This window comes from Solea solea, chromosome 12 (genome assembly GCF_958295425.1).
Source record: "Solea solea chromosome 12, fSolSol10.1, whole genome shotgun sequence".
Classification (NCBI taxonomy): Eukaryota; Metazoa; Chordata; class Actinopteri; order Pleuronectiformes; family Soleidae; genus Solea; species Solea solea.
In genome coordinates this window covers 2,184,294-2,208,757 of record NC_081145.1, presented here as the reverse complement: position 1 = coordinate 2,208,757, position 24,464 = coordinate 2,184,294, and the positions used below count along the sequence as shown (strand labels likewise).

At 49.3% G+C, this 24,464-nt stretch overlaps 4 protein-coding genes across 7 annotated transcripts; 3 read left to right on the top strand and 1 right to left on the bottom strand.

Moving 5' to 3' along the window:
• Nucleotides 1-13: 13 nt before the first annotated feature.
• Nucleotides 14-7,347, top strand: tbc1d15 (TBC1 domain family, member 15). 2 transcript variants are annotated; one of them, XM_058644606.1, is made up of 17 exons: nt 14-96; nt 868-969; nt 1,426-1,500; nt 1,620-1,758; nt 1,832-2,039; nt 2,812-2,914; nt 3,004-3,201; nt 3,278-3,406; nt 3,485-3,588; nt 3,673-3,767; nt 3,884-4,000; nt 4,516-4,616; nt 4,694-4,793; nt 4,893-4,990; nt 5,125-5,241; nt 5,335-5,421; nt 6,322-7,347. In XM_058644606.1, the coding sequence occupies exons 1-17, from the start codon at nt 70-72 to the stop codon at nt 6,511-6,513; spliced, it is 1,992 nt and encodes a 663-aa protein (XP_058500589.1). In that variant the 5' UTR covers nt 14-69; the 3' UTR covers nt 6,514-7,347. The 2 variants fall into 2 exon arrangements, with proteins under 2 accessions (XP_058500589.1, XP_058500590.1); XM_058644607.1 differs by having other exon boundaries at nt 32-96; nt 3,007-3,201.
• Nucleotides 7,348-7,436: 89 nt separating this feature from the next.
• tph2 (tryptophan hydroxylase 2 (tryptophan 5-monooxygenase)) lies at nt 7,437-11,128 on the top strand. Of its 2 annotated transcripts, none has more exons than XM_058644610.1 (11): nt 7,437-8,068; nt 8,179-8,310; nt 8,399-8,582; nt 8,650-8,750; nt 8,820-8,887; nt 8,967-9,163; nt 9,346-9,481; nt 9,917-10,043; nt 10,169-10,264; nt 10,356-10,489; nt 10,753-11,128. In XM_058644610.1, the coding sequence occupies exons 1-11, from the start codon at nt 7,922-7,924 to the stop codon at nt 10,925-10,927; spliced, it is 1,497 nt and encodes a 498-aa protein (XP_058500593.1). In that variant the 5' UTR covers nt 7,437-7,921; the 3' UTR covers nt 10,928-11,128. The 2 variants fall into 2 exon arrangements, with proteins under 2 accessions (XP_058500593.1, XP_058500592.1); XM_058644609.1 differs by having other exon boundaries at nt 8,647-8,750.
• A 1,463-nt stretch (nt 11,129-12,591) lies between these two features.
• LOC131469901 (carbohydrate sulfotransferase 8-like) lies at nt 12,592-18,103 on the top strand. Its single transcript, XM_058645319.1, has 4 exons — nt 12,592-12,876; nt 15,443-15,579; nt 16,531-16,559; nt 16,647-18,103. The coding sequence occupies exons 2-4, from the start codon at nt 15,465-15,467 to the stop codon at nt 17,661-17,663; spliced, it is 1,161 nt and encodes a 386-aa protein (XP_058501302.1). The 5' UTR covers nt 12,592-12,876; nt 15,443-15,464; the 3' UTR covers nt 17,664-18,103.
• LOC131469895 (transcription initiation factor TFIID subunit 4-like) lies at nt 18,100-24,154 on the bottom strand. 2 transcript variants are annotated; one of them, XM_058645312.1, is made up of 15 exons: nt 23,097-24,154; nt 22,251-22,417; nt 22,080-22,157; nt 21,797-21,994; nt 21,596-21,718; nt 21,421-21,510; nt 21,145-21,342; nt 20,955-21,030; nt 20,771-20,879; nt 20,524-20,693; nt 20,323-20,453; nt 20,119-20,244; nt 19,947-20,003; nt 19,415-19,537; nt 18,100-19,301 (listed from the first exon to the last, which is right to left on the bottom strand). In XM_058645312.1, exons 1-15 carry the CDS (start codon nt 24,115-24,117, stop codon nt 19,155-19,157), a joined length of 2,814 nt encoding a protein of 937 aa, XP_058501295.1. In that variant the 5' UTR covers nt 24,118-24,154; the 3' UTR covers nt 18,100-19,154. The 2 variants fall into 2 exon arrangements, with proteins under 2 accessions (XP_058501295.1, XP_058501296.1); XM_058645313.1 differs by having other exon boundaries at nt 21,797-21,991.
• Between the last annotated feature and the right edge of the window lie 310 nt (nt 24,155-24,464).

Below are 24,464 nucleotides of genomic sequence, written 5' to 3'. Positions count from 1 at the left end.
CTTGTCCCTTTTTGTTTATGGACTTTGACAGACACGTGAGCTGCTGACGTCATCAGGAGTCAGGCAGACATGATGGCGGCGGGTTACGTCCAGAAGGTAAGAGCCGTTACTTCTGTCCCACACAGTCCGTTTAAACGGGTCACAACCGGGTCACGATTAGGTCACGACCAGCTTAGTCCGGTTAGTTAGCCGCTGAGCTAATAGAAGCTACAGCCACAAAATGTGTACGAGGACGCAGAGCAGTCTTGAGCTACATGCTAACTGCTAACGTCACTGTTAGCATGTTGTTACGAAGTGGTGCTGGACCGTGAACCTGTCCCCTGTCCCCTGTCCACTTTGACTCCGACAGTGTGAGCCATTGTGGGTCCGTGGCTCCTCGGTCCGGGTCCAGGTTCTGATCCGCTATGTTCTTCACCTCGTTAAATCTACGATATTTTGAGAATACGTTGAGAGTTTAATGTCATTGAGTCTCTGTTTAACTACTCACGCTCCAAACACAGGGGGCGCTCTCATCACAGTCATTGCTGACCAGGTGTCAGTAGTGTGACTAGTTTAACTAACCCACATCCACATGTTTTAAACTGACTAGTCTAACTAACCCACAGCCAGGTGTTTTACACTGACGAGTTTAACTCACCCACATCCAAATGTTTTACACTGACTAGTTTAACTAACCCACATCCAGGTGTTTTACACTGACTAGTTTAACTAACCCACGTCCAGATGTTTAACACTGACTAGTTTAACTAGTTTCCTCTTCATTGGACGTTGACAATCCCACAGCTAATGTGTTTTTAGTGAATGATTGTATGTTTTTAAACACACACACATCAGTGTCAAAGTGGACATCTTTAATCTGTGTCTCAGGTGGTGTTTGAACATGACGGCGTCTTCATTCGTCCTAATGGAGATGAGGACAGCATGGAGCAGGACGTCCTGATCTCAGGGACACTGCGCATCGTGGACAAGGTGAGAATCGTGTTGGTATCAGATGATGTCATTGTTGAAAACAGATGATTTTAGTGTAGACAGACCCGGTGTGGACAGACAGAAATAGTGTGGACTGACAGACGGATGGACACTGTGTGGACAGACGGAAGGACACAGTGTGGGGGCAGAGCCTGGGTTGTTCTACAGGTGGCCTTGACTGAGGCGAAAAGTTCCTGTAAACCAGAGTTCAGTTTAGAAAGTCCAGAGAAAGACATTATTGTATCCTTTATTTATCCAGGAAGTTCATGTCTTCCTCCAGGGAGTCCAACAATTTCAAATCTAAAACTCACAACAGAATATAAAACCTCAAAGGAAGTCGTTAAAGAAGAGTGAAAGATAAAGTGCAGAAGTAAACACAGCAACAAGAGCCTTCATCTCTTATAATACACCTGTGTGTGTGTGTGTGTGTGTGTGTGTGTGTGTCTCCACCCTCAGGATGGTGACATCATGGTGGACTACAGACCTCTGGAGGACACTGTGGACATGTTCAACATGCAGTGTGCTGGAAAGGTTTGTGCCTGACAACTGAATCATGACTCGGTAGTTTTGTTTTAACCATTTGTCATCAGTGTGTGAACTGATGAGGGTCTGAGTAACTCAGCTGGTGTGTGTGTTGGCCCCTCCCTCAGGACTCGAGCTCGGTGGTGCAGTGGTCTCAAGGTCCAGCTGACAGGACACAGCAGTTAGAGACGCAGCACAGCTACGAGACCGAGTGGGACATGGTCAACGCGGTGTCCTTCAAAAAGAAGCCCTGGGTCAACGGAGACGGTGAGTTCACTGTCGCGTGTTCATGGACAGGAAGGGACATCACCTCTGATGTCACTGTTTGTGATTTGGACAGGCTCTCTGAACCACAGCCACGAGAGGAGCAGGTGGGTGCTGACCGTCAGCATCAGTGACCTCAGGTCCGTCACTGTGAGGACTCAGGGTTGGAGCGTCCTCACCTTCAAACTGAAGGATTGCTCCACCAACTTGCCTGCTCTGCACTTCCACCAGGGTGGCAGCAGAGAGTTCCTGGACAGCCTGAGAAGATTTGCTCTGCTCACTGAGTAAGTTCATACTACTGGAGGTCAACAAACAAACAAACAAACAAACAATCATAGGTCAGGAGAAGGAGCCACCATGAGCCATGTGAACAGCTTCTAACCCCGCCTTCTGCTCACAAACATGTGGTCACTTTTCTTTGTTACAAAGTTTCTGGAGCAGTGGTCAAGTCTTCCACCGAGTGGAACAGTCCGCTTTAGTTTGTTATGGTACGTTTTGTTGTGTTTCCATTTTCAGTCCCTTTCCCTTGAGTTACCACAGTAATGGTACAGTCAGGGCGGAGCTAGACCCACAACAGTCAGCTGATTGGTTGACAGAAAAGCGTCACTCCTTTGTGACTGGTGTTTCTTTAACGTCCTCGGTCTTTCCCTCTGTCTGTGTGTGTGTGTGTGTGTGTGTGTGTGTGTGTGTCTCTCTGTGTTTGTGTCTCTCTCTGTGTGTGCACGTGTCTGTGTGTGTGTGTGTCTCTCTGTGTCTGTGTGTGTGTGCGCGCGCGTCTGTGTCTCTCTGTATGTGTTTGTATGTATGTGTGTGTGTGTGTGTGTCTTTCTCTGTGTCTGTGTGTGTGCGCGTCTGTGTGTGTGTGTGTGTGTGTCTTTCTCTGTGTCTGTGTGTGTGTGTGTGTCTCTCTGTATGTGTTTGTGTGTGTCTCTCTGTTTCTGTGTGTGTGTCTTTCTCTGTGTGTGTGTGTGTCTGTTTCTGTGTGTGTCTGTGGATCTGTGTGTGCACGCGTGTGTCTCTCTGTATGTGTGTGTGCGTGCGCGTGTCTTTGTGCAGGTGTCCAGATGATGATCAGTGTCTAATGGTCAACACTCCAAACAAAGCTCTGTCTCAGTCCTTCGAAAACCTTCTGGACGACAACAACTTCGGCATCATTCATGTGAGTAACACACACACGTGTGACGTGCTGACACAGCGCCCCCTGCTGCTCAGAACCATTACCACGACTCACGTTTACTTTTGACGCAGCAGAAGTTGAGGAAAGATCCATACGTGACGACACTCGGCGGCTTCTCCAAAGTCACCAACTACATTTTTGATGCTTTCCGGGGGACAGAGGAGCAGCACCAGCGCCCCCCGGAGGAAGTGCCTGACCTGCTGGGTGAAGTAATTCCAGGACTGGAGATCAACCAGCAGGCGGAGCCGGGCTTTGAGGTCATCACCAGGGTGAGCAGAGAGCCTGAGGGTATTCAAGGACACATTGATAGAAATGTATGAACGTGTTGATGTCACTTGTCGTCAGATCGATCTGGGGGTGCGGCCTCAGGTGATGAGGGCGGAGCCTCTGTCTATGGAGGACTGGATCAAACACCAGGACTTAGATGGAAGTATGGTCCGGACCAATCAGCTGAAACAGAACATCTTCAGAGGGGCAAGTGTTGACCTGTGACTGTCCACCTGTCTGTCTCTGACTGTCCGTCTATCTGACTGTCCACCTGTCTGTCTGCAGGGACTCAGTCATGCAGTGAGGAAAGAGGCCTGGAAGTTTCTGTTGGGTTATTTTCCTTGGGACAGTTCACTGGAGGACAGGAAGTTTCTGCAGAGACAAAAGACGTACGTCCTCTGGACACATGTCTGTCACAGCTCAGGGGTTGTTGTTGTTTACTCTGATGATGATGTTGTTGTTGTTGTTGACAGAGATGAGTACTTCAGGATGAAGCTGCAGTGGAAGTCGGTGAGTGAGGAGCAGGAGAAGAGGAACTCCAGACTCAGAGACTACAGGAGTCTCATCGGTGAGACACGTGATCGTGTTATTGATCACTATTACTGATCAATAACACCATGGCGTGTGTGTGTGTGTGGGGGGGGGGTTGCGGAGTCAGTCTGTAACATCTCTGTCTGTTTTCAGAGAAAGACGTGAACAGAACAGACAGAACAAACCGATTCTATGAAGGTATCGACAACCCGGGCCTTGTTCTGCTCCACGACATCCTGATGACCTACTGCATGTATGACTTCGACCTGGGTGAGACACGCAGCACCGACTCTGCACGGCAACTTTAACAGCAACTTTAACAGCAACTTTAACAGCAATTTTAACAAGAACATTACAGGAACTTTGACAGCAACTTAACAGGAACATTACAGGAACATTACAGGAACTTTAACAGCAACTTAACAGGAACATTACAGGAACTTTAACAGCAACTTTGACAGGAACATTACAGGAACTTTAACTGCAACTTTAACAGGAACATTACAGCAATTTTAACAAGAACATTACAGGAACTTTGACAGCAACTTAACAGGAACATTACAGGAATATTACAGGAACTTTAACAGGAACATTACAGGAGCTTTAACAGAAACATTACAGGAACTTTGACAGGAACATTAACAGCAACTGTAACAGGAACATTAGAGGAACCTTTGAATGAAAGGCAGAGAGATGGAACATTAGTGGAGCATGAACGTGACTGGGTCATATGAGGAACTTGTTAACTTTAGAGCATCTGCTTACTGACCTTGTGTCCTGCTCAGGTTATGTTCAGGGCATGAGTGACCTGCTGTCGCCAATTCTCTACGTGATGGAGAACGAGGTGGACGCATTCTGGTGCTTTGTGTCCTTCATGGACCAGGTGGTGAGTGAAACACACATGACGTCTTCTCACCTGTCAGGTTTGAACTCAGTGATCTCACTGCTGTGTCTGTGCTGCAGCACCAGAACTTTGAGGAGCAGATGCAGGGGATGAAGACTCAGCTGATTCACCTCAGTTCTCTGCTGCGACTGTTGGACGTGTCCTTCTGGAACTACCTCGGTACAAAAACACAAAGTCATCACTCAATGACTTTGAAACACCCGACTCAAAACCAGTCTCCATGCTTTTATAAGTCTATGTCCTCTGTCTGTCTCTCAGAGTCTCAAGACTCAGGGTTCCTGTACTTCTGTTTCCGTTGGCTGTTGATCAGATTCAAGAGGGAACTCAGTTTCCAGGATGTCCTGCGGCTCTGGGAGGTACACACACACACACACACACACACACACACACACACACACACACACACACACACACACACACACGCATGCATGCATGCATGTGTCTCAGGTCAGTTTCCCATGTGACTGTGTGTGTGTGATGTCATGGCCAGGTGATGTGGACTGCTCTTCCATGTCAGAACTTCCACCTGCTCATCTGCTGTTCCATCCTGGATTCAGAGAAACGCAAGATCATGGAGGAGAACTATGGCTTCAACGAGATCCTCAAAGTAACTACTGTCAGCCTCCAGCAGGGGGCAGCGCTCACCACTTTGTAATGTGGGTGGAGCTACATTGATTCTGACATTTGTTTGTTTTTGCAGCACATCAACGAGCTCTCGATGAAACTGGACATTGAGGAGATTCTTCAGAAAGCAGAGGGAATCAGTCTGCAGCTGAGGAGCTGTAAGGTACGACAGTGACATCAGTGACATCACAGTTACATCACAGCGACATCACAGCAACAGCGACATCACAGCAACATCACATTGACATCATAGTAACATTACAGCGACATCATAGTAACATCACAGCAAAATCACAGTGACATCACAGTCAAATCAAAGTGACATCGTAGTAACATCACAGCAACATCACAGTGACATCAAAGTGACATCATAGTAACATCACAGCAACATCACATTGACATAGTAACATCACAGTAAAATCAAAGTGACATCATAGTAACATCACAGTGACATCATAGTAACATCACACTGACATCATAGTAAAATCATAGTAACATCACAGTGACATCATAGGAACATCACAGAGACATCATAGTAACATCACAGTGACATCATAGGAACATCACAGAGACATCATAGTAACATCACAGTGACACCATAGTAAAATCACAGTGACACCATAGTAAAATCACAGTGACATCATAGTAACATCAGAGCGACGTCACAGTAACATGACATCATAGTAACATCACAGCGACATCATAGGAACATCACAGCGACATCATAGTAACATCACAGCAACATCACAGTGACATCATAGTAACATCACAGCGACATCATAGAAACATCACGGCGACATCACAGTGACAGCACAGTGACAGTGACATGTAGGGGGCGCTGTTGTGGTGTAGTGTTAGGATTCATCAGGCTCAGCTTCAGTGAGTATGAGTCTGCATTTTCACCAGAGTCCAGATCTGAGACCCAGGAGTCTTCAGGATGTTCTGGAGATGGTTCATGTCTGAGCTCATGTGTCAAGTGATCAGAGCTAAATATGAGACGATGATGTCATTGTCATCGTGATTGGTTCTCCTTGTTTTCTGACGTGATGTTTATGGTCCTCAGGATCTGCCCGACTCCATCACAGACATTCTGGGCTTCAGTGCAGAAGAATGTGGTTCTGACCTGAGAGACGCCGGTTCTCCTGCTCCACTTACTGCTCCTCCCTCAGTATCACAGCGACAGGACACGTGTTCCAATGTCCAAGGACACTTGAGGGACTCGAGTTCACACAACAAAGTTGCCTTCATTTCGTAGTGAAGAGACAGACTGAGTCACGACGGCGAGTGCTGACTCCTCCCACTTCCTCCGGCAGAGAATAATCTTATTTTTGTAATTCCTGCATCTTCGTCATTCCGTCATTGATGATTCTAAAGAAGCCACAGAGGGGCGCCACTGAGTCAGGAGCTGTGATCAGCAGTCGATCAGCTGTTAACATCTGCCCTGATCTGATCACATGTTCAACTCTGAAGTCTCCACCTCCATCCTGAGTTACAGACTCCGCCTCCTTGCTGATGTCATCCTGTAAACTGTCATCCATGATTCACTCACTCACACACACACACACACACAGGTATGGTGACAGTGTTGATCAAAATAAAGGGGCAGGGACTTTAGAGGTGATCACATGATCACAGGAGAAACACCCAGGTGTGAAGAGTTGAACATGTGATCACTGAGGGCAACGACCAGGTCACTGACCCTCTGGTGTTGACGTGACTGATGATGTCATCATCTGTGTGACCCTGGTTCTCTGAGTGGACACACCCACACTGGGAGCCGGTGGGTGGGGCTTCAGACCTGCAGGTTGTTGATTTGTCTCTTCTCAGTATTAATCCTGTGTGAGGACACTGCTGCATTCTGGGAAATGAGCCTGTCACGCCAATCAAAGTTACAGCGAACAGGAAGCTGCACGCGTGTGGCTCTTTCACAATAAAAGTGTTTAAAAGGGTTCTCTGACCTTTCAGACAGTGTCACCATGGAAACCAAGTTCAACAGTGAAGGTTTTTAGATTTTCAGATTTATAAACCCCGCCCCCAGCGCCACTGTCCGTATCCTCTGTTTGAAATAAAGTTGGTGCACTTTTCCTAACTCCTCACGAGTCTCCTTGTTTCCTTAACTTCCTGATGAAAGGTGATGACGTCACCTGTCTGCTGGTGTGGGGGCGTGGCCAATGTGAACGTGAGAAATGTCACGCGTGTAAATGTCACCGCTGACGGACGTCACCCCGTGCCCCGTCCCCTCCCCCCGCTGCTCTGATGTGCGGTGTATCAGCTGATCTGCTCATAAACCACAACAAAGACGGCGGCGCGGTGCTCTCTTTCATTTCCTCTTCTGCAGGAAATTGTCTCAGCTCAGCGTCGTGTTATCCAGAGGACATCTGTGAGGGACACACAGGAGGAACTGTCAATCACTCATCTCCATGACAACCACGTCTTCAGAGATGCACACACATGTCCCTCCTGTGTGTGTGTGTCTCAAAGGAGACAGACACACTGACGTCTTACAGCCAGAAGCTCCTCCCCCCCACATCAGTTTATAAGAGAGGACGAACAAAGTGACAGACACACAGAGGGACGCACACAGAGGGACAGACAGACGCACACAGAGGGACAGACAGGTGGACAGGCTGGAGACGTGGTACTCATACACCCACTGGTTCCCCATGGCGTCGTCTCATGTGATGAAGAAACCGGTTCCCAGGATGCAGCCGGCGGCCATGATGATGTTCTCTACCAAATACTGGTCCAGAAGAGGACTGTCCCTGGACTCGGCCATGTTTGACCAGCAGAGACACAGAGGAGGACAGATGGTGAGGACCATTTCCTTCACCTTCAAATGAAAGGTGAATAAACGCATCATCAGAACCTCTGTCCTCTCTGTCCTCTCTGTCCACTCTTGTCTTCTCTGTCCTCTGTCCAGTCTCGACGTCCATCGTTCTGTCCAATCAACGAGAAGTTTGATGAGAGCAGAGAGGATTCTGGGAAAACTGCGGTGGTGTTCTCTCTGAAGAATGAGGTTGGAGGTTTGGTCAAAGCTCTGAAAATCTTCCAGGTGAGTACAGAACCAGACTCTGAACCAGGTCCAGAACCAGACTCTGAACAGGGTGAGGGTCTGTGTGTGTGTGTGTCGCCCCCTGCAGGAGAAGCGTGTGAACCTGAACCACATCGAGTCTCGTCCGTCCACACGCGTCTCTGACGAGGTGGACATCTTGGCCGACTGCAGCTGCAGTAAGGCGGAGTTTAACGAGCTGCTGCAGCATCTCAAAGATCACGTCAACGTCCTCTCCTTCAACACACCGGCTCACGTGTGGGCGGAGGAGGCAGGTATGAACACCTGCACGGCTCCACCCCCTGAGGAAGTGATGTCATGTGACGTGTTGTCTCTCAGCAGGTGAGGACAACGTCCCGTGGTTTCCCATGAAGATTTCGGAGCTGGATCGATGTTCTCAGCGAGTCCTGATGTACGGCTCCGAGCTGGACGCCGACCATCCTGTGAGTCTCACTGTCACATGACAGAGCCTCAGTCTCAGGTGACCTCTGACCTCTCACCTCTGACCTCAGGGTTTTAAAGATGAGGTTTATCGTCAGCGCAGGAAGTTCTTTGTGGAAGTGGCCATGAATTACAAGCAGTAAGTCCAGTAACGTGTCCGTTTGTCTCTGACTGTGTCTGTGATTGGAGCTCTGAGCGCTTGTCTCTGCACCCCTCAGCGGTCAGCCTGTCCCTCGTATTGACTACACGCCCGAGGAAGTGAGGACGTGGGGCGTGGTCTTCAGAGAACTGTCCAAACTTTACCCGACGCACGCCTGCAGAGAACACGTGAAGAACCTGCCACTGCTCGTCCAACACTGTGGCTACAGAGAGGACAATGTCCCCCAGCTGGAGGACGTCTCTGTCTTTCTGAGAGGTGTGTGTGTGTGTGTGTGTGTCTGTGTGTGGGTGGGTGGCTCCAGAGAGGACAATGTCCCACAGCTGGAGGACGTCTCTCTCTTTCAGAAAGGTGATTCTCTCTCTCTCTCTGTCTCTGTCTCTGTCTCTCTCTGTCTTACTGTCTGTCTCTCTCTCTCCCTCTCTCTGTCTCTCTGTCAGAGCGCTCTGGTTTCACAGTCCGTCCTGTAGCTGGTTATTTGTCTCCCAGAGATTTCCTGGCAGGTTTGGCGTTCAGAGTGTTTAACTGCACTCAGTACATCCGTCACAGCACAGACCCACTGTACACACCTGAGCCGTGAGTACACACACACACACACACACACAAATGCACATGCACACACACTCACACACCTGAGCGGTGAGTACACACACACATGCACACACATGCACACACACACACGCATGCACGCACACACACACACACACACATGCACACACACACGCATGCACACACACGCGCATGCACACACACACACATGCACACACACACATGCACACACACTCACACACCTGAGCTGTGAGTACACACACACATGCACACACACACGCATGCACACACACACACACATGCACACACACACATGCACACACACTCACGCGTGTCTAACTTCCGTCGTCGCATGTCTAACCTCCTGTCGTCGTGTGTGTCACTTCCTGTCGTTGCGTGTCTAACTTCATGTCGTCGCGTGTCTAACTTCCTGTCGTCGCGTGTCTAACTTCCTGTTGGCAGTGATGCGTGTCATGAGCTGCTGGGTCACGTCCCCCTGCTGGCCGACCCCAGGTTTGCTCAGTTCTCTCAGGAAATCGGACTAGCATCTCTGGGAGCGTCTGACGACGACGTTCAAAAACTCGCCACTGTGAGTTAAAATTTTGATTCTATTTAAAATACTAACTTAAAATAAGTGTGTGTGTGTGTAGTGCAGAGATAGTGACCTCTAGAGGCAGCAGTGTGAATCGTGTGTGTGTGTGTGTGTGTTTACAGTGTTATTTCTTCACCATCGAGTTTGGACTCTGCAAACAAGACCAACAGCTGAGAGCGTACGGAGCTGGACTGCTGTCCTCTATAGGAGAACTGAGGGTACTACACACACACACAGACACACACAGACACACAATGGAAGTTGTTGTTGCTTATTTTTTCCCAGCATGCTCTGTTTCATTTTTCCCAGCATGCTCTGTCTGACCAGGCTTGTGTGAAGACCTTTGACCCCAAGACGACCTGTAATCAGGAATGTCTCATCACGACCTTTCAGGACGTTTACTTTGTTTCTGAGAGCTTTGAAGACGCTAAGGAGAAGATGAGGTGTGTGTCTGTGTGTGCGTCTGTGTGTATCTTCTCTTCCTCTCTGTGTCTTCTTCTTGTCCTCTTTGTGTCCTCGTTCTCTTCTTGTCCTCTTTGTGTCCTTGTTCTCTTCTAGTCCTCTTCTCTGCTCTTCCTTTTTGTGTCATTGTCCTCTTCTCTTCCTCTTTGTGTCCTTGTCCTCTTCTCGTTCTCTTGTCCTCTTCCTGTCCTCTTTGTGTCCTCGCCCTCTTCTCGTCCTCCTCTTGTCCTCTTTGTGTTCTCAGAGATTTTGCGAAGACGATCAAGCGTCCCTTCTCCGTCTACTATAACCCGTACACTCAGAGCGTGGACCTGCTCAAAGACACGCGGAGCATCGAGGCCGTAGTTCTTGACCTTCGCAGTGACCTCACCACCATCTGCGACGCCCTCGCCAAGATGAACACCTACATGGGAATATGAAGGCCACGCCCACCTCAGCTCTCAGCATTGATTGGTCACCTTCTGGAGAATCATAAGACATAAAATGATACAGATGAATATCTATAGATAGTAATCAATAATCTAAGTGTATGTGATTGATTGATGATGTTTGTGTTGTTGACATGTTGTTGTTGTTGTTTGTGTTTATTCTCATCGTTAATAAACTCAACAAATGTTTTATGTCACCTGGACTCTTTCCTGCCCCGCCCTCAAACACAGACCGACCAATCACAGTATGAGTTCAGACATGTCAATAATTATCATTATTTATTACGTTATGTATATATATGTATATACACTGTATATATATACAGTATATATACATATACATATACAGTGTATATACATGTATACACTGTACACATATGTATACACAGTACAGGTGCTGGTCATATAATTAGAAAATCATCAAAAAGTTGATTTATGTCAGAAATTCCATTCAAAAAGTGAAACTTGTATATTATATTAATTCATTACACACAGACTGATATATTTCAAATGTTTATTTCTTTTAATTTTGATGATTATAACTGACAACTAATGAAAATCCCAAATTCAGTATCTCAGAAAATTAGAATATTACTTAAGACCAATGCAAAAAAAGTTTTTTTAGAAATGTTGGCCAAGTGAAAAGTATGAGCATGTACAGCACTCAATACTTAATTTGGGCTCCATTTGCCTGAATTACTGCAGCAATGCAATGCAGCGTGGCATGGAGTCGAACAGTCTGTGGCACTGCTCAGGTGTTATGAGAGCCCTGGTTGTTCTGATAGTGGCCTTCAGCTCTTCTGCATTGTTGGATCTGGCGTATCACATCTTCCTCTTCACAGTACCCCATAGATTTTTCTTGCCCTCCTTGTGCAAGGTGTCAATGGTCGTCTTTTGGACAACTGTCAAGTCAGCAGTCTTCCCCATGATTGTGTAGCCTACAGAACCAGACTGAGAGACCATTTAAAGGCCTTTGCAGGTGTTTTGAATAAATTATCTGATTAGAGTGTGGCACCAGGTGTCTTCAATATTGAACCTTTTCACAATATTCTAATTTTCTGAGATACTGAATTTGGGGTTTTCATTAGTTGTCAGTTATAATCATCAAAAAAAAAAAAGCAATAGACATTTGAAATATATCAGTCTGTGTGGAATGAATGTATACATTATACAAGTTTCACTTTTTGAATGGAATTACTGACATAAATCAACATATATATGTATATATATATATATGTATATATGTATATATACACACACACACACACACACATATATATATATATATATATATATATGCACATTTGCACATAAACATATACACACACACACACACACAGACAGACAGACACACACACACACACACAGTTGCCTGGCAAACTCTTGGTGTCAGCTGCACAGAGACTCCCCCCAGGAGAGAGAGGTGGTAAACAACAACCAATAGAAGCACTCACTCACACACACACACAGTCACCTGAATTTTACCTTATAAGATTAATCTTTTATATTTGTCTCTGTTTTATTAAAAAAACTCATTCTTTATGTAAATATGTCACATATTTGAAAGGCCTGGTCTTCTTCATGTTACGGTGGCGAATTGATCTTATTTTGAAGGGCCACTGCTTCACATCCGCTTTCTTCTTCGCTGTGCTCACGAACTTGACGCCATCTTGTCCGCCGTCTTCTCCTCCTCTCACGGATCGCTGTGTGTGTGTGTGTGTGTGTGTGTGTGTCGCTAAATTTGGGCGTGTTCGCTGCTTCCTCCCTCCATCAGCTCTATCAGCGTGCAGACGCGGAGCTCTGTGCCCGGCTCGTCTGTCTCTGTGGCCGACTCGTCTCTCTGTGTGTGTCCCCGCTGACGGTGTCCTCTCCCCGGGAGAAGAAGACTTTGAGCGGAGCGGGAAACTCCACCGACAGCGTCCATGTTCATCCCCACACAGGTGAGTGAGTGAAGCGGCAGCTGCAGCGGCTCATTTAACCGGCAATGTTCCGTGTTTCTTTGAGCATTTTACAGGCTTTTTAACCGAATATTGAAACGGACTTCACCGACTTACCGGGTTTCCGTTGGCTTTTAGTGTGTACTGACTTTAAACCGGCTACGTACGAACTTTTTTAAGGGTTTCTATGAGCTTTTTATTAGCTTTTCATGAGATTATTAGCTTTTTATTAGCTTTTCTTTAGCTTTTTTATTAGCATTTCTTTACCTTTTTATTAGCTTTTCATAAGATTTATATGAGCTTTTCTTTAGCTTTTTATTAGCTTTTCTATAGCTTTTCTTCAGCTGTTGACCACTGTTCACCTGCACAGGTTTTGACTTGATTCATTTTCAGTGGACGAAGCTTTAACTGAAAACTGAACTGAATCACACTTTCATCATGGGGGTGAGGAAGAGGAGGGGGAGGATTCATCTCCTGTGTCCCAGCAGAGCTGAACAAGCTGCTGTGTGATCACACTGAATTATTACTCTGCTCACTGCTAAAAATAACCACACACATGTGCACACACACACACACACACACACACACAGAGGCACAGTTCCAGTGATGTCATGGATCAGGTGATCATGGGTCACGCCCACAGCTCCAGGCGAGGATGATGAGACAGTGAAGACAATGAGACTCACAATCATTGCTCCTCTCATGATGTCCAACATTAGGCAACATGAGAACCTGAAGGACAGGTCTGAGTTCAAAGGTCACTCATTGTTTCAACTGATAGCTGTTGTCATGGTGATGTCAGTCCCAGAAGGATGATTGAAATGACCATGAAGATAATCAGAATATAATCTGTAAATCCACCACTGCTGCTGGGATTAATGACGCTCTAATCTCACAGAACAACATAAACATCCCCGCCTCCTCTGCCGCCTTCATCTCTGAGCTCAGGATCCTGATCTGATCTGCTGATCCAGACTCTGCCATCACCTGGTCAGCCATGTTGCCCACTGAGCTCACCTCAGATTATCATTTAAGAACATAATAGCATGTTTTGTAGCTACGCTAACCACAGCAAAACTTGTTTACAGCCAGTTTTCCATGAAGGGACTAACAGGGGTTCAACGGTGAACTTTGTGGCCATGTGGCAACTCAGTGTAGATGAGGTGGCTTGGGGGCGGAGCCTTAGGGCTGGGCGATATACCGGTAGTATATGGCGGACGCGGTGCAGGTGGAGAGTGAGCAGTTGGTGGCTAAGAAAAAAGAAAGAATGGCGCTGTTATTTTCCTAAATTAAATGTGTACTTTTACACTTTTCTTAACCATCTTCGCTGCTGGTGACGTAACACCTGCCGCCAGCTGTTAGCCGCTCAGCTGTTAGCCACAGATTTCAGCTCCATGTGGACTTAAAACACATCAGCGGCTCGTTGTTAACCGTGTCCAACACCGAGGCTCCGGTCTCCGGGTTTCGACATCCGGCCAGCAGAAAGCCTCCACATCCTCCGCCCAGCCCCACGGAGCCTGTATAGATGCTGTTTGGTGACAAAACAGTGATCTCCACCTGTCACGTTAATCTAGGCACATCAAAGTAAGGATGTCCCGATACAACTTTTTCACTTCCGATACGATATCAGCACGAATCACACACTCTTTAACGACTTATTTTGTAGTGTGGAACGTTAGAATAGGCTTGATCAAGTGAAATGACTTAAACAGAGAACAATAGTATGAGAAAAACTGACCCATTTATTATTAACCAATGGTTACATCAATTTTAACCTTCAACATAAGAATACTTTTTGCCATGTTCATTTCATACAGTCTATGGTTCATTTCATCAGGAGGAAAGTACCAAGTGCTAATGGGGGTGTTTTCAGAGCAGCCGTGTTTCACAGGTAACAGCGTGTCTTCAGAGAACACCCCCCTTGTTTTCACTATTTTGGATTAGCCCAACCCACACAGGGTGAGTGACTCGTCCCGCAGGTAAACCCGGGGACCGGCCCCGCAGACGTACTTAGCTCCGTGTGTGGAGCTTCAGGACACATTGAAAACACACAAAGCTCTTGGCATGGCTGGTTTTTGGGGTATAATTAACAAACGGAGGCTGTTGAAAGTCGATAGGTGGCGCTGGTTTATGAAATAAAGCTCACCTCAGGACGAGCTAGCATGGTGCTGGGGATGAACCAGCTAGTTCCCGCCTCCTCAGCACGAGCTGAACAATAAATCTAACACACCAAGAGAGGCGGGACTTAAGGCAGAACAACCAATCATCAGCCGGTCACACTCAAAGTGTCATGTTTGAGGCAACGAGAGAGAGAGAGAGAGGACGCAGGGAGAAATAAGTGCAAACTGTGGCTCATGTATTGTCATTTTAATGATATCGATATTGTCCTGTGTTATATCTCGTTTAGAAATATATCGATAAATATTAAAATATCGATATATCGCCCAGCCCTACGTAAACCGCGGCGTACGTCTGTGACGTCACAGACTCACGAGGTCACCTCAGGTCATCACCGCTTTTATTTTTGTGATTATGTTTTTTATTTTTTTTACCACAACCCCCTCCTCAGGGACCACGCCCCCCTGTGGACCATGGCCCCGCCCTCCTCTCTGCTTTTTTCTTTGTGGCTCTTGATGGTGCTTGGAGCTGGATCTGTGCTGCTGCTCTGCCACCTACAGGATGTCTTGGTACTGCAGAAGATGCCAGGTCAGTGTGACCACAGCACAGCGCCACCTGCTGTTCTATCATTCGGTTAAAAGTTAAAGCATCACTGATGATGTCATGATGGTGTTACTTTTCATGACATCATCGTCGTGACATCATGACGTGGAATTATTTTCTGATCGTCACATGAATACGTGACATGAAGACCACGCGTGACTGTTAAGTACATACGTGTACAGACACACACTGTGAAGTGTTTGTGGAAATCAAACAGCGAGGGGCAGCGGACGCCTGTGCGCACGCTCGTCTCAATGTACAAATAATTATTTACGTTATGACAAATTTTGAGTTTAACAGCTGCTTCGCTTCACAATTCAAGCAGTCCATGTGTTACCAAGAGAGACCGATGTGACAGTTTAGGCTATTTCAGTCACACATGCACGGGATGTTGAGGTCTATCAGGGACTGAACCATTCCTCAGGCGTGAAACTGAAGAAGGGGCTGTGCCCATTTACACACGAGATACACTGGATCATCAGGACCTGACAGTTATTAATTTTCTATCTACACAGATCAGCTGTTACAGAGTCTCAGGTTCATACGGGATTTTTGAGAAGAAAGCAGAACTTATAGATGAATCAGAGCTGTCAGGATATTTTTATTTTGAAGTTTTACATTCCTTAAATTAATAAATAATTAATAATGAATTCAATAATTATTTAAAAGAAATAATTTTATTTTAATAAAAATAAATAATTAATAACATTAAATTAATTATTTATTAATTAATTATTTTATTTAGCGTGCACACAGGCGTCCACTACGTTCGCACGTTGCATGACACTTGTCACCCTTCATTATTTGGTGTACAATACGCGTGCGTACAGGCATTGTATTGTATTTCTTGTGCTGGCATAAAATGCCCCCCATAACGCACACACACGCACATACACTCTGTTGTCCTCAGCTCATTGTCCATCTGTCTCTCTGCAGGTGTAAGTGTGGCTGTGGCTCCTGACAAGGTGAGACACACACACACACACACACACTATGAAAAGTTCAGTAAGTATAGTTTCCGCCCCCTGACCTGGTGTCTCTCTTTGTTTCAGGAAGTGATGCTAGCTGACGGCTCAATAGCTTCCGTGGTCTTTGACCTCGGGCAGCAGAGGTCGTCTCCGCCGGTGTTTGACGACTCTTTGGTTGGATCCCGGCACCAGGTCACCAAACGTCGCAGGAAGCTGCTTCTGAAAAGTGGCGCCCCTGCTGGTGCAGAGGAGGAGCATCAGCTGAGGCTTGCGAGGACCCAGGACGCCCGCCGTCGCCGGCTGGACGAAGTCTGTGCCTTATACCAGCCGGGCGGCGCGGTGGAGCAGCGGGTTTCTCGGCGGCAGGTGTCGCGGGTCTACGTGGAGGACAGGTCCCGCCTCCTGTACTGCGAGGTGCCCAAAGCCGGCTGCTCCAACTGGAAGCGGGTGCTGATGGTGCTCGGTGGCAGCGCCACCTCCACACAGCACATTCCTCACGACGCAGTGCACTACACCGACCGGCTGCGGCGGCTGGAGAGCTACGACCACGCCGCCATCGCCGCCAGACTCGGCTCTTACACCAAGGTGCTGTTTGTCAGGGAACCCTTCGAGCGCCTGGTGTCGGCGTTTCGGGACAAGTTTGAGAGTCCAAACTCGTACTACCACCCTGTGTTCGGACGGCCCATCATCTCCAGGTACCGCACCAATGCCACGCACGCCGCACTGCGCACCGGCGCAGGCGTCACCTTCCGGGAGTTTGTCCAGTACCTGTTGGACGTGCGTCGGCCGGTGGGGATGGACATTCACTGGGAGCCGGTGAGTCAGCTGTGTCACCCCTGCCTGCTCCGCTACTCCTTCATAGGGAAGTTCGAGAGTCTAAAGGACGATGCAGACTTCGTGCTGCGGAGTGTTGGAGCACCCGCCAACCTCAGCTTCCCCGACTTCAAAGACAGGAACCCGCTGGCTGAGAGGACGTCGTCTGAGATGACGCAGAAATACTTCTCTCTGCTCGACACCACTGAGCGGCAGAAGGCCTACGACTTCTACTACATGGACTACCTGATGTTCAACTACCCCAAACCCTTCAAAGACCTGCACTGAGCACCCACAATGCACTGCTGCTGCGCTGCCATCTCTGTGGACCTGTGACCTGGTGGTGGAGCTAAGAGCTGTGTGTGATGTCATCGTAACCTTTTAACATGCCGCCGCAAAAATAACCAAACCAGTGATGCCTGAACGCCACATCTGATGGTCCAGTGTCCATCAGGTTGCCTAGCAACCGCACAGTCTGACGCCATGTTAACATCACGTTAGTCACAGTGTGAGGTGGCGATTGTTTGTTTACCGTATGATTAATGAATGTAAACAAATATTTCAATGAAAAAAACAAAACAATCAACTTTAGACGACTGAATGCCGTCACTTCCTGTTTATAGCCATATTCATGTGTCACTTCCTGTTTATAATGATATTTTATAACATGTCACTTCCTGTTTATAACGTGTCACTTCCTGATAAAAGACAGACCATGTTTGACTTAATTTCATGTTTTTATTTCAAAGGTACAAACGTCTGTAAAATCACCTGAAGTGAGTCAGAGTGTAGGAAATATAAATAGTCCACCAGAGGGCGCTGTGTCCTGGACTCAGTGTCAGCTCAACAGCCAATGAGAGACCAGAAGACAAACCACACACACACACACTCAGACACACACCACCTGAGCTCTGACTGGTAAATTACCCATGATGCATCAGGAGTACTCGGCGTGACATGTTCACTCTGTAAAACTGATCATGTGACCATATGGTTAAAATGAGTTGTCAGCAGGGAGGGGGCGGGGCATGAGGAGAACCAGCTCCTTTCACATTGACATGATCTGATGCTAACAGCTAGCCTAGCACAACATAAAGGCAGTTAGCTTAGCATGAATGCTAAGAACATCATCTGAAACTGATTAAAGTACTGATCAGTCATTTTAATGTATGCTGTCGCTGGTCATGTGACCTCACGCTGAACGAAGGGTCAGAGGTCATATGGAACTAAAATGTGGAACTGCTCCTTTAACCTGTTTGTAACACACAAACACACTCTGGGTTTGGACCAATCACAGGAAGGCCTTGCAACAGTGGGCGTGTCTAGGTGTGATAAGTGTTTGCTAGCAGACATTAGCATAGCTGTTGTAGCACATTTCATCCAATCAGCAGCCAGTTGCTATGACAACATCCAAGCGTGATCAAAAACCTTCAATAAGCTCCGCCTCCTCGTCTTCCACGACTATTTGTCTCAATAAAAAAAAAGTCATGTGACATCACCAGAGTCACGAAGAATGTGACCCCAGACCTGTGTTAGCCCCGCCCTTCAGTGGTGCAGGTGCACTGTGGGTAATGATGAACGACCCACTCACATGGACGTGAACGCTGCGTTCGCTGACAGTTCGTCAAACAGCCGCGGCATGGTTACGTTTGGTCACGTGACCCCGTCGTTACCATAGTGAAGCGCCGCGCTAAAGCTAAACGTGACGTGGACGAGTGGAGAGACGACAGGAACGAGGGCGTGGCATCAGGTGAAGCGCTGTGCTGTGGCCCCGCCCCCTCACTTCAGCAGAGCCTTGTAGAGCAGCATCGAGCGCGACGTGCTGCGTTCCTGCTCCAGACACAAGATGAAATCCCTGAGATTAACGCGTGTGATCCTCTGACGCAGCTGCTGACGAGACGACGACGCTGCAGAGCCAGAGGCCGCCTGAGGGGGGAGACAGAGAGCAGCGTTACAACACTCTGACCGAGTCATGACAGCGCACTCTGCTGTTACAGACTGGAAACTGCAACCACTGAGGGACGACATCATCTTTTTACCTCTGCACCTGCTGTGGCTCCTCCCACTGAGTCCAGCTTGCGTTTTTTGCGAGGCCCGATGGCGGCGAGCGCCGTGAGGTTAGCGTCTCGTTGTCGCATCTGTGCCAATTCCTGCTGCTGCATCTGCAGAGTCATGAAAACATCTGTTAAATCTGCAGAGTCATGAAAACATCTGTTAAATCTGCAGTCATGAAAACATCCATTAAATCTGCAGAGTCATGAAAACCACCCGTTAAAATCTGCAGAGTCATGAAAACCATCTGGCTTAGCATGGTCCAATCTCACTTATATGTGAGTTATAGAGGTGTACTTACAAACATGAAGTTGTTTTTATGGTCAACAGCGCAGCGTTAATTGTACATAATAATATTTCCGGGCTATGGCCTCTTTAAATCTGCAGAAAACTAAGCAGGTGAATGGTTGTTGAATCACGGGCTCACTGTTGCCCCCTGTGGTCAATCTCTGTTGTTTTTGTGGTTTTTTAACCCACTCTCTCTGACTCAGCTGACAGTCACGTGACCTGTGGACCAACCTCTTTGGCCTTCTGCTTCAGACGAGCCTGTTCAGGATCTTCCTGTCGAGCTCGACTCTGGAAAAAAAAAAGAAGCACAGCAAATGTCCCATGAAGACGTCGGTCCAACGACCTTTGACCCCAGACAAACGACTGCCCCACGACCTTTGACCCCAGACAAACGTGGTCGTACCTTGGCCGCCTTCAGCAGAATCTCTCTCTCCTGCTCGTCCTTCCTCTGTTTCTCCATCCTCTCCAACTGCTCGAAGAAACGCAGCTGCGAACGAACGTCTGACGTCTGCTCACACTGATCTTCATCCTGAGGAGGGGGAGGGGCAGGGGGAGGAGTCAGCGGGCTGTGTAACCGCGGGTGAAGAGGCGGGGCGCGTGCACTCACCTTGCCGCCGTCTGTGCGATGCTGTGCGACGGCTGAAACCTTCTCCAGCAGCGAGCGCAGTCTGGACTGAGTTGCGTGGGAAATGAAGTTGACCACCTCCAGCGACACCTCGGTCACGCCCAGTTTCCTCGCTGAAGACGAGAAGAGAACGTGAACGAAGGCTAAGCGCGGCCTCGCCTGCACAGGTGAGCGGTGACATACCTGTGTCCAGGACGCGGCGGTGCAGGACGCCAGCGGGCAGGAAGGACTCGTCCTTACACGAGCGGATCTTCGTGCCCACCAACTCTGAGCTGGTTGCTAGGATACGGGCATTTTCCTCGTTAAGGTTGACCCCAGCCATGGACGCCACGTCATTAATGTCATCGTCGTCTCTGAGGAGGATATAGGTCAGAGGTCAGGTGTGCGGCTCAGTGATTCTTTGATTGTTTAGAAATGAGACGGACGTCACCTGAAAGTCCCGCCCCCAGGATCACTCAGCTTCTTCTGATTGGCTGCAGACGCCTGGTTGACGAGACCTCTGCCGGCGACAGTTGCCACGGTTCCTCTCACGAGAGAAGCTGAAGGAAACAGAGCAGGTCAGAGGTCACCGCCACCCGGTGCTGCGGCTCAGAACTGCAGCGGCCGGCACTCACCTGGACTTCTGAGGGTGTGACTGATGACCACAGGTGAGCGGGTCTGGACTGTGTGGACCCCGGGTCTACCCGCGGCCTGGGAGAAGAGACACACACACACACACACACACACACACAAACACACACGTTAACCAATAACCATGACTCGTGCTTTTCTCCTGGTCAGCACATTTGTGCTGAGTCATCGTACCAGAGCAGCTGTGCTTGTGAGGGGCGTGTTCAGCCTAACGGTGGCACCGCCGGCCGGACTGATGGGTAGCCGCGGTCTGATGGTGGCGGTCGTGACGGAGCCGGGAGCGGTCGGGGGCGGAGCTGAGGTGCTGGGCGGGGCCGTAACCAGAGACTGTTGACTGCTGAGCAGAGACTGACGCAGGGACGGGAGGCTTTTCTGAAGAAACACAACAGGGCGGAGTCAAAGCGTGTGAACGGCGTGACAGGTGTGACACGTGCGACAGTGTGAAGGTACCTTGAGGAAGGGGATGAGGTAGGGCTGAGGCGAGGACTTAAGCTCCGCCTGCAGTCGGGTGGTGAACTCCTCCGGCTCAATCTTGGCGTCCTGAACAAACACACATGTCAGGTTAAAGCAGGTAAAATAACGAGCGGCCAATGAGAAGATGGCGGCGGCGGGGAGGTCGTCTTACCAGCAGGTCCTGAACCAGCGCCTTCACATTCTTGGACGTTTCTGGGGACGGCGAGTTATGCGATGCTAGCTTGATGAGTGTGGCGAGGAAGTTCTTGCATTTCTTCACGTTCTCTTGCATTTCCTGTCAAAGAAGAACACGCCGCGTCAAACAGCAGCGACATGCACAGGGCGCCGTGGTAACGCGTCAACGACAACTCACCTGGGAAACCACGGTGACTCTGGCCGGGGGCGTGGCCGGGGGTGCGGCCGTGGTGCTGGTCAGGGACGTGGACGCAACACCGGCAGGTTTGGCCACAGGCGGCCCCGCCCCCCCAGCCGTGATCACCGTCAGCGCCTTCTGAGGCGTGGTCATCTTCACTGACATGGCTGCACCAGCAGGGGGTGCTGTGATGGCCTTCTGACAAACACACACAAACAAGCTTTTAACACACACACACACACACACACACAAGCTTTTAACACACGCGCGCAGGCACACACACCTGTACAGCAGTGGTGGACTGAACCATTCTGGTGGGAGTGGGTGTGGCCAGGCGGACAGTCTGAGGTGAACCAGGAGCCTGCCGGGTCAGGGGTCAGAGGTCGGTTAAACTCCCAACATTTTTTTTTTTTTTTTACAAATGTGAAGTAAGACTTTTATTTTGAAGTCTGACCATGGCGGTGGGGGCGGTGCTGACCCGGATGGTGGTGGCAGCCGTCGGCACTGCCGGTCTCGGGCCGATGTTGGTGGCCGTCTGTGCCTGCTTGGCCTGAGCTTGAGCCAGAACCTGCTGAGGAACCATGACCAGCTGCCCGGTCTCTGTCCGCACCAGAACCATACCTGAGGGGGAGGAGCAAACAGCCATGATGTGACCTCACTTCCTGTCACACAATCTGACTGTGGTGTCAGACAGTCAGTGACCTTCAACGACCTCACTCATTTATAGTCACATGATTTTATATGATCAAGTTTGACAGACATGGACAAACGTGTCTGTGTGGACAGACATAGACAGACGTTTCTCTGTGTAGACAGACATGGACAAACGTGTCTGTGTGGACAGACATAGACAGACGTGTCTCTGTGTGGACAGACATGGACAAACGTGTCTGTGTGGACAGACATGGACAAACGTGTCTGTGTGGACAGACGTGTCTCTGTGTGGACAGACATGGACAAACGTGTCTGTGTAGACAGACATGGACAGACGTGTCTCTGTGTGGACAGACATGGACAAACGTGTCTGTGTAGACAGACATGGACAAACGTGTCTGTGTGGACAGACATGACAAACGTGTCTCTGTGTGGACAGACATGGACAATCGTGTCTGTGTGGACAGACATGGACAAAGGTGTCTGTGTGGACAGACATAGACAAACGTGTCTGTGTGGACAGACATGTCCACTCATTGATTATTAATATTAATCTATTGTTTCATTGGATTAGAAATTTCTCCCTGGAGTCTGAGAACTCAGAAGAACTGTGACGTCACAGGTGACCCCTCAGGTGTGCTCTCACCTGCAGGTATGGTGAACCCAGGCGGCAGCTGGATGGTCGTGGTCGTGGTCTGCTGCAGCGGAGGCCGCACAGACAGCGGCAGCTGCGGGGCGGACACCCGGGTGGCGCTGGCCACCAGTCCGGGCCTCTGCTGGTGGAGGCCGGGGGCCACCACCGCAGCGCCCTGTGGCCTCACTATGGTCACCGCGGGCTGAGCCATTCCGTTGACTGCGGGCTTCTCTGAACCGGTCCCGGTCTGAGTGTGGCTGACCGGACATGGGGCTGTGGCGGGAGGGGGCGTGCTGGAGGCCAGGACGACGGGCGGACTGGGCACCAGGGTCTTGGTGTGGATCAGAGGACTGTTGTGGTTCTGGACCTGTGGGCTGGAGGCTGCCGGGGTCGGGGCGCCTTTGGGCTCGACCCCGTTCTGCGCACCGCTGGTCACCGGGCTCGGGTGTCTCTGCGAGGGCGCCACTGAGGGCTGAAGTACCGGTAAGGTGGAGCTGACGGAGCTGATGACTGAACTGGACCCGGAGAGAGAGTGCACCAACTTCACAGTCCCGCCGTTTAACGTCAGCGGGGCGGGAGAGTCGCTCCTGGAAACCTCGTTAGACGAGCCGGGTACCACACTCGGACCCAGGACAGTCGCCCGGTGGAAGCTAGCAGCAGAGGGCTGAGAGCTCAAAGTTACGGGTCCCAGTGCGGGTGAAGCCGAGAGAGGAGCCGCTCCAACGGCGATGACGGCCCCGGAGGACGAGGAGAGGCTGGGAGCAGACAGGGGCTCGTTGGCGCGGGGTTCTTGGGTTAGACCCGCTTTCTGATGCCCTTGTTGCGGCTCCGCGGACCCCGCTGGATCACGCTCTTTCCCTGAGAAGTGGCCCGCGGCGGGCGGAGCTGCCTCCCGACTCCCGCCGGGAAACGAGGCGGCGGGAATCTTTCTGTCGCCCAGTTGAGACTCCAGAGAACCGACGAGGTCGCTGACGGCTTTCTCGTCCACCTCATTGAAGAGCATGTCCTCCAGTGGGTCGGAGGCTCCCGCCATCTTTGATGTCGGACCGTTGTGCAAATCGTATTTTAGAATGTACGCATGCGCCGAGGATCGAGCTGGATTTTCAGCATAGAACTACAGCACACAGATTACTTACACACACACACACACACACAGGTTTAAGTATCTGATGTCTACGTCACATGATCGCGTCTTCATCTCACTGTGAGACAGACGTTTGTAAACCACTCACTCTCCCACACACACACACACAAACACACACACGCTCTCTCTCTCGCTCTCTCTCACACACACACACACTCTCTCTCTCTCTCTCTCACACTCACACACACACACACACACACACACACACACTGCTGCCTCCATCACTCAGATTGACG

Bases quoted from the DNA above. Each gene is read 5' to 3' on its own strand.
- LOC131469895 (XM_058645312.1), bottom strand. From the start codon at position 24,117: ATGGCGGGAGCCTCCGACCCACTGGAGGACATGCTCTTCAATGAGGTG. The intron at 21,719-21,796 runs GTGAGTTGTCGT...CTTCTTTGACAG, and splicing joins GAGTCACCGTGGTTTCCCAG to GAAATGCAAGAGAACGTGAA. The intron at 21,511-21,595 runs GTAAGACGACCT...GTGTTTGTTCAG, and splicing joins CGCTGGTTCAGGACCTGCTG to GACGCCAAGATTGAGCCGGA.
- tph2 (XM_058644609.1), top strand. From the start codon at position 7,922: ATGGCGTCGTCTCATGTGATGAAGAAACCGGTTCCCAGGATGCAGCCG. The intron at 8,069-8,178 runs GTGAGGACCATT...TCCTCTGTCCAG, and splicing joins GACACAGAGGAGGACAGATG to TCTCGACGTCCATCGTTCTG. The intron at 8,583-8,646 runs GTATGAACACCT...GTTGTCTCTCAG, and splicing joins CGTGTGGGCGGAGGAGGCAG to CAGGTGAGGACAACGTCCCG.
- tbc1d15 (XM_058644606.1), top strand. From the start codon at position 70: ATGATGGCGGCGGGTTACGTCCAGAAG. The intron at 2,915-3,003 runs GTGAGTAACACA...CTTTTGACGCAG, and splicing joins ACAACTTCGGCATCATTCAT to CAGAAGTTGAGGAAAGATCC. The intron at 4,617-4,693 runs GTGAGTGAAACA...TCTGTGCTGCAG, and splicing joins TGTCCTTCATGGACCAGGTG to CACCAGAACTTTGAGGAGCA.
- LOC131469901 (XM_058645319.1), top strand. From the start codon at position 15,465: ATGGCCCCGCCCTCCTCTCTGCTTTTTTCTTTGTGGCTCTTGATGGTG. The intron at 15,580-16,530 runs GTCAGTGTGACC...GTCTCTCTGCAG, and splicing joins GGTACTGCAGAAGATGCCAG to GTGTAAGTGTGGCTGTGGCT. The intron at 16,560-16,646 runs GTGAGACACACA...TCTTTGTTTCAG, and splicing joins TGGCTGTGGCTCCTGACAAG to GAAGTGATGCTAGCTGACGG.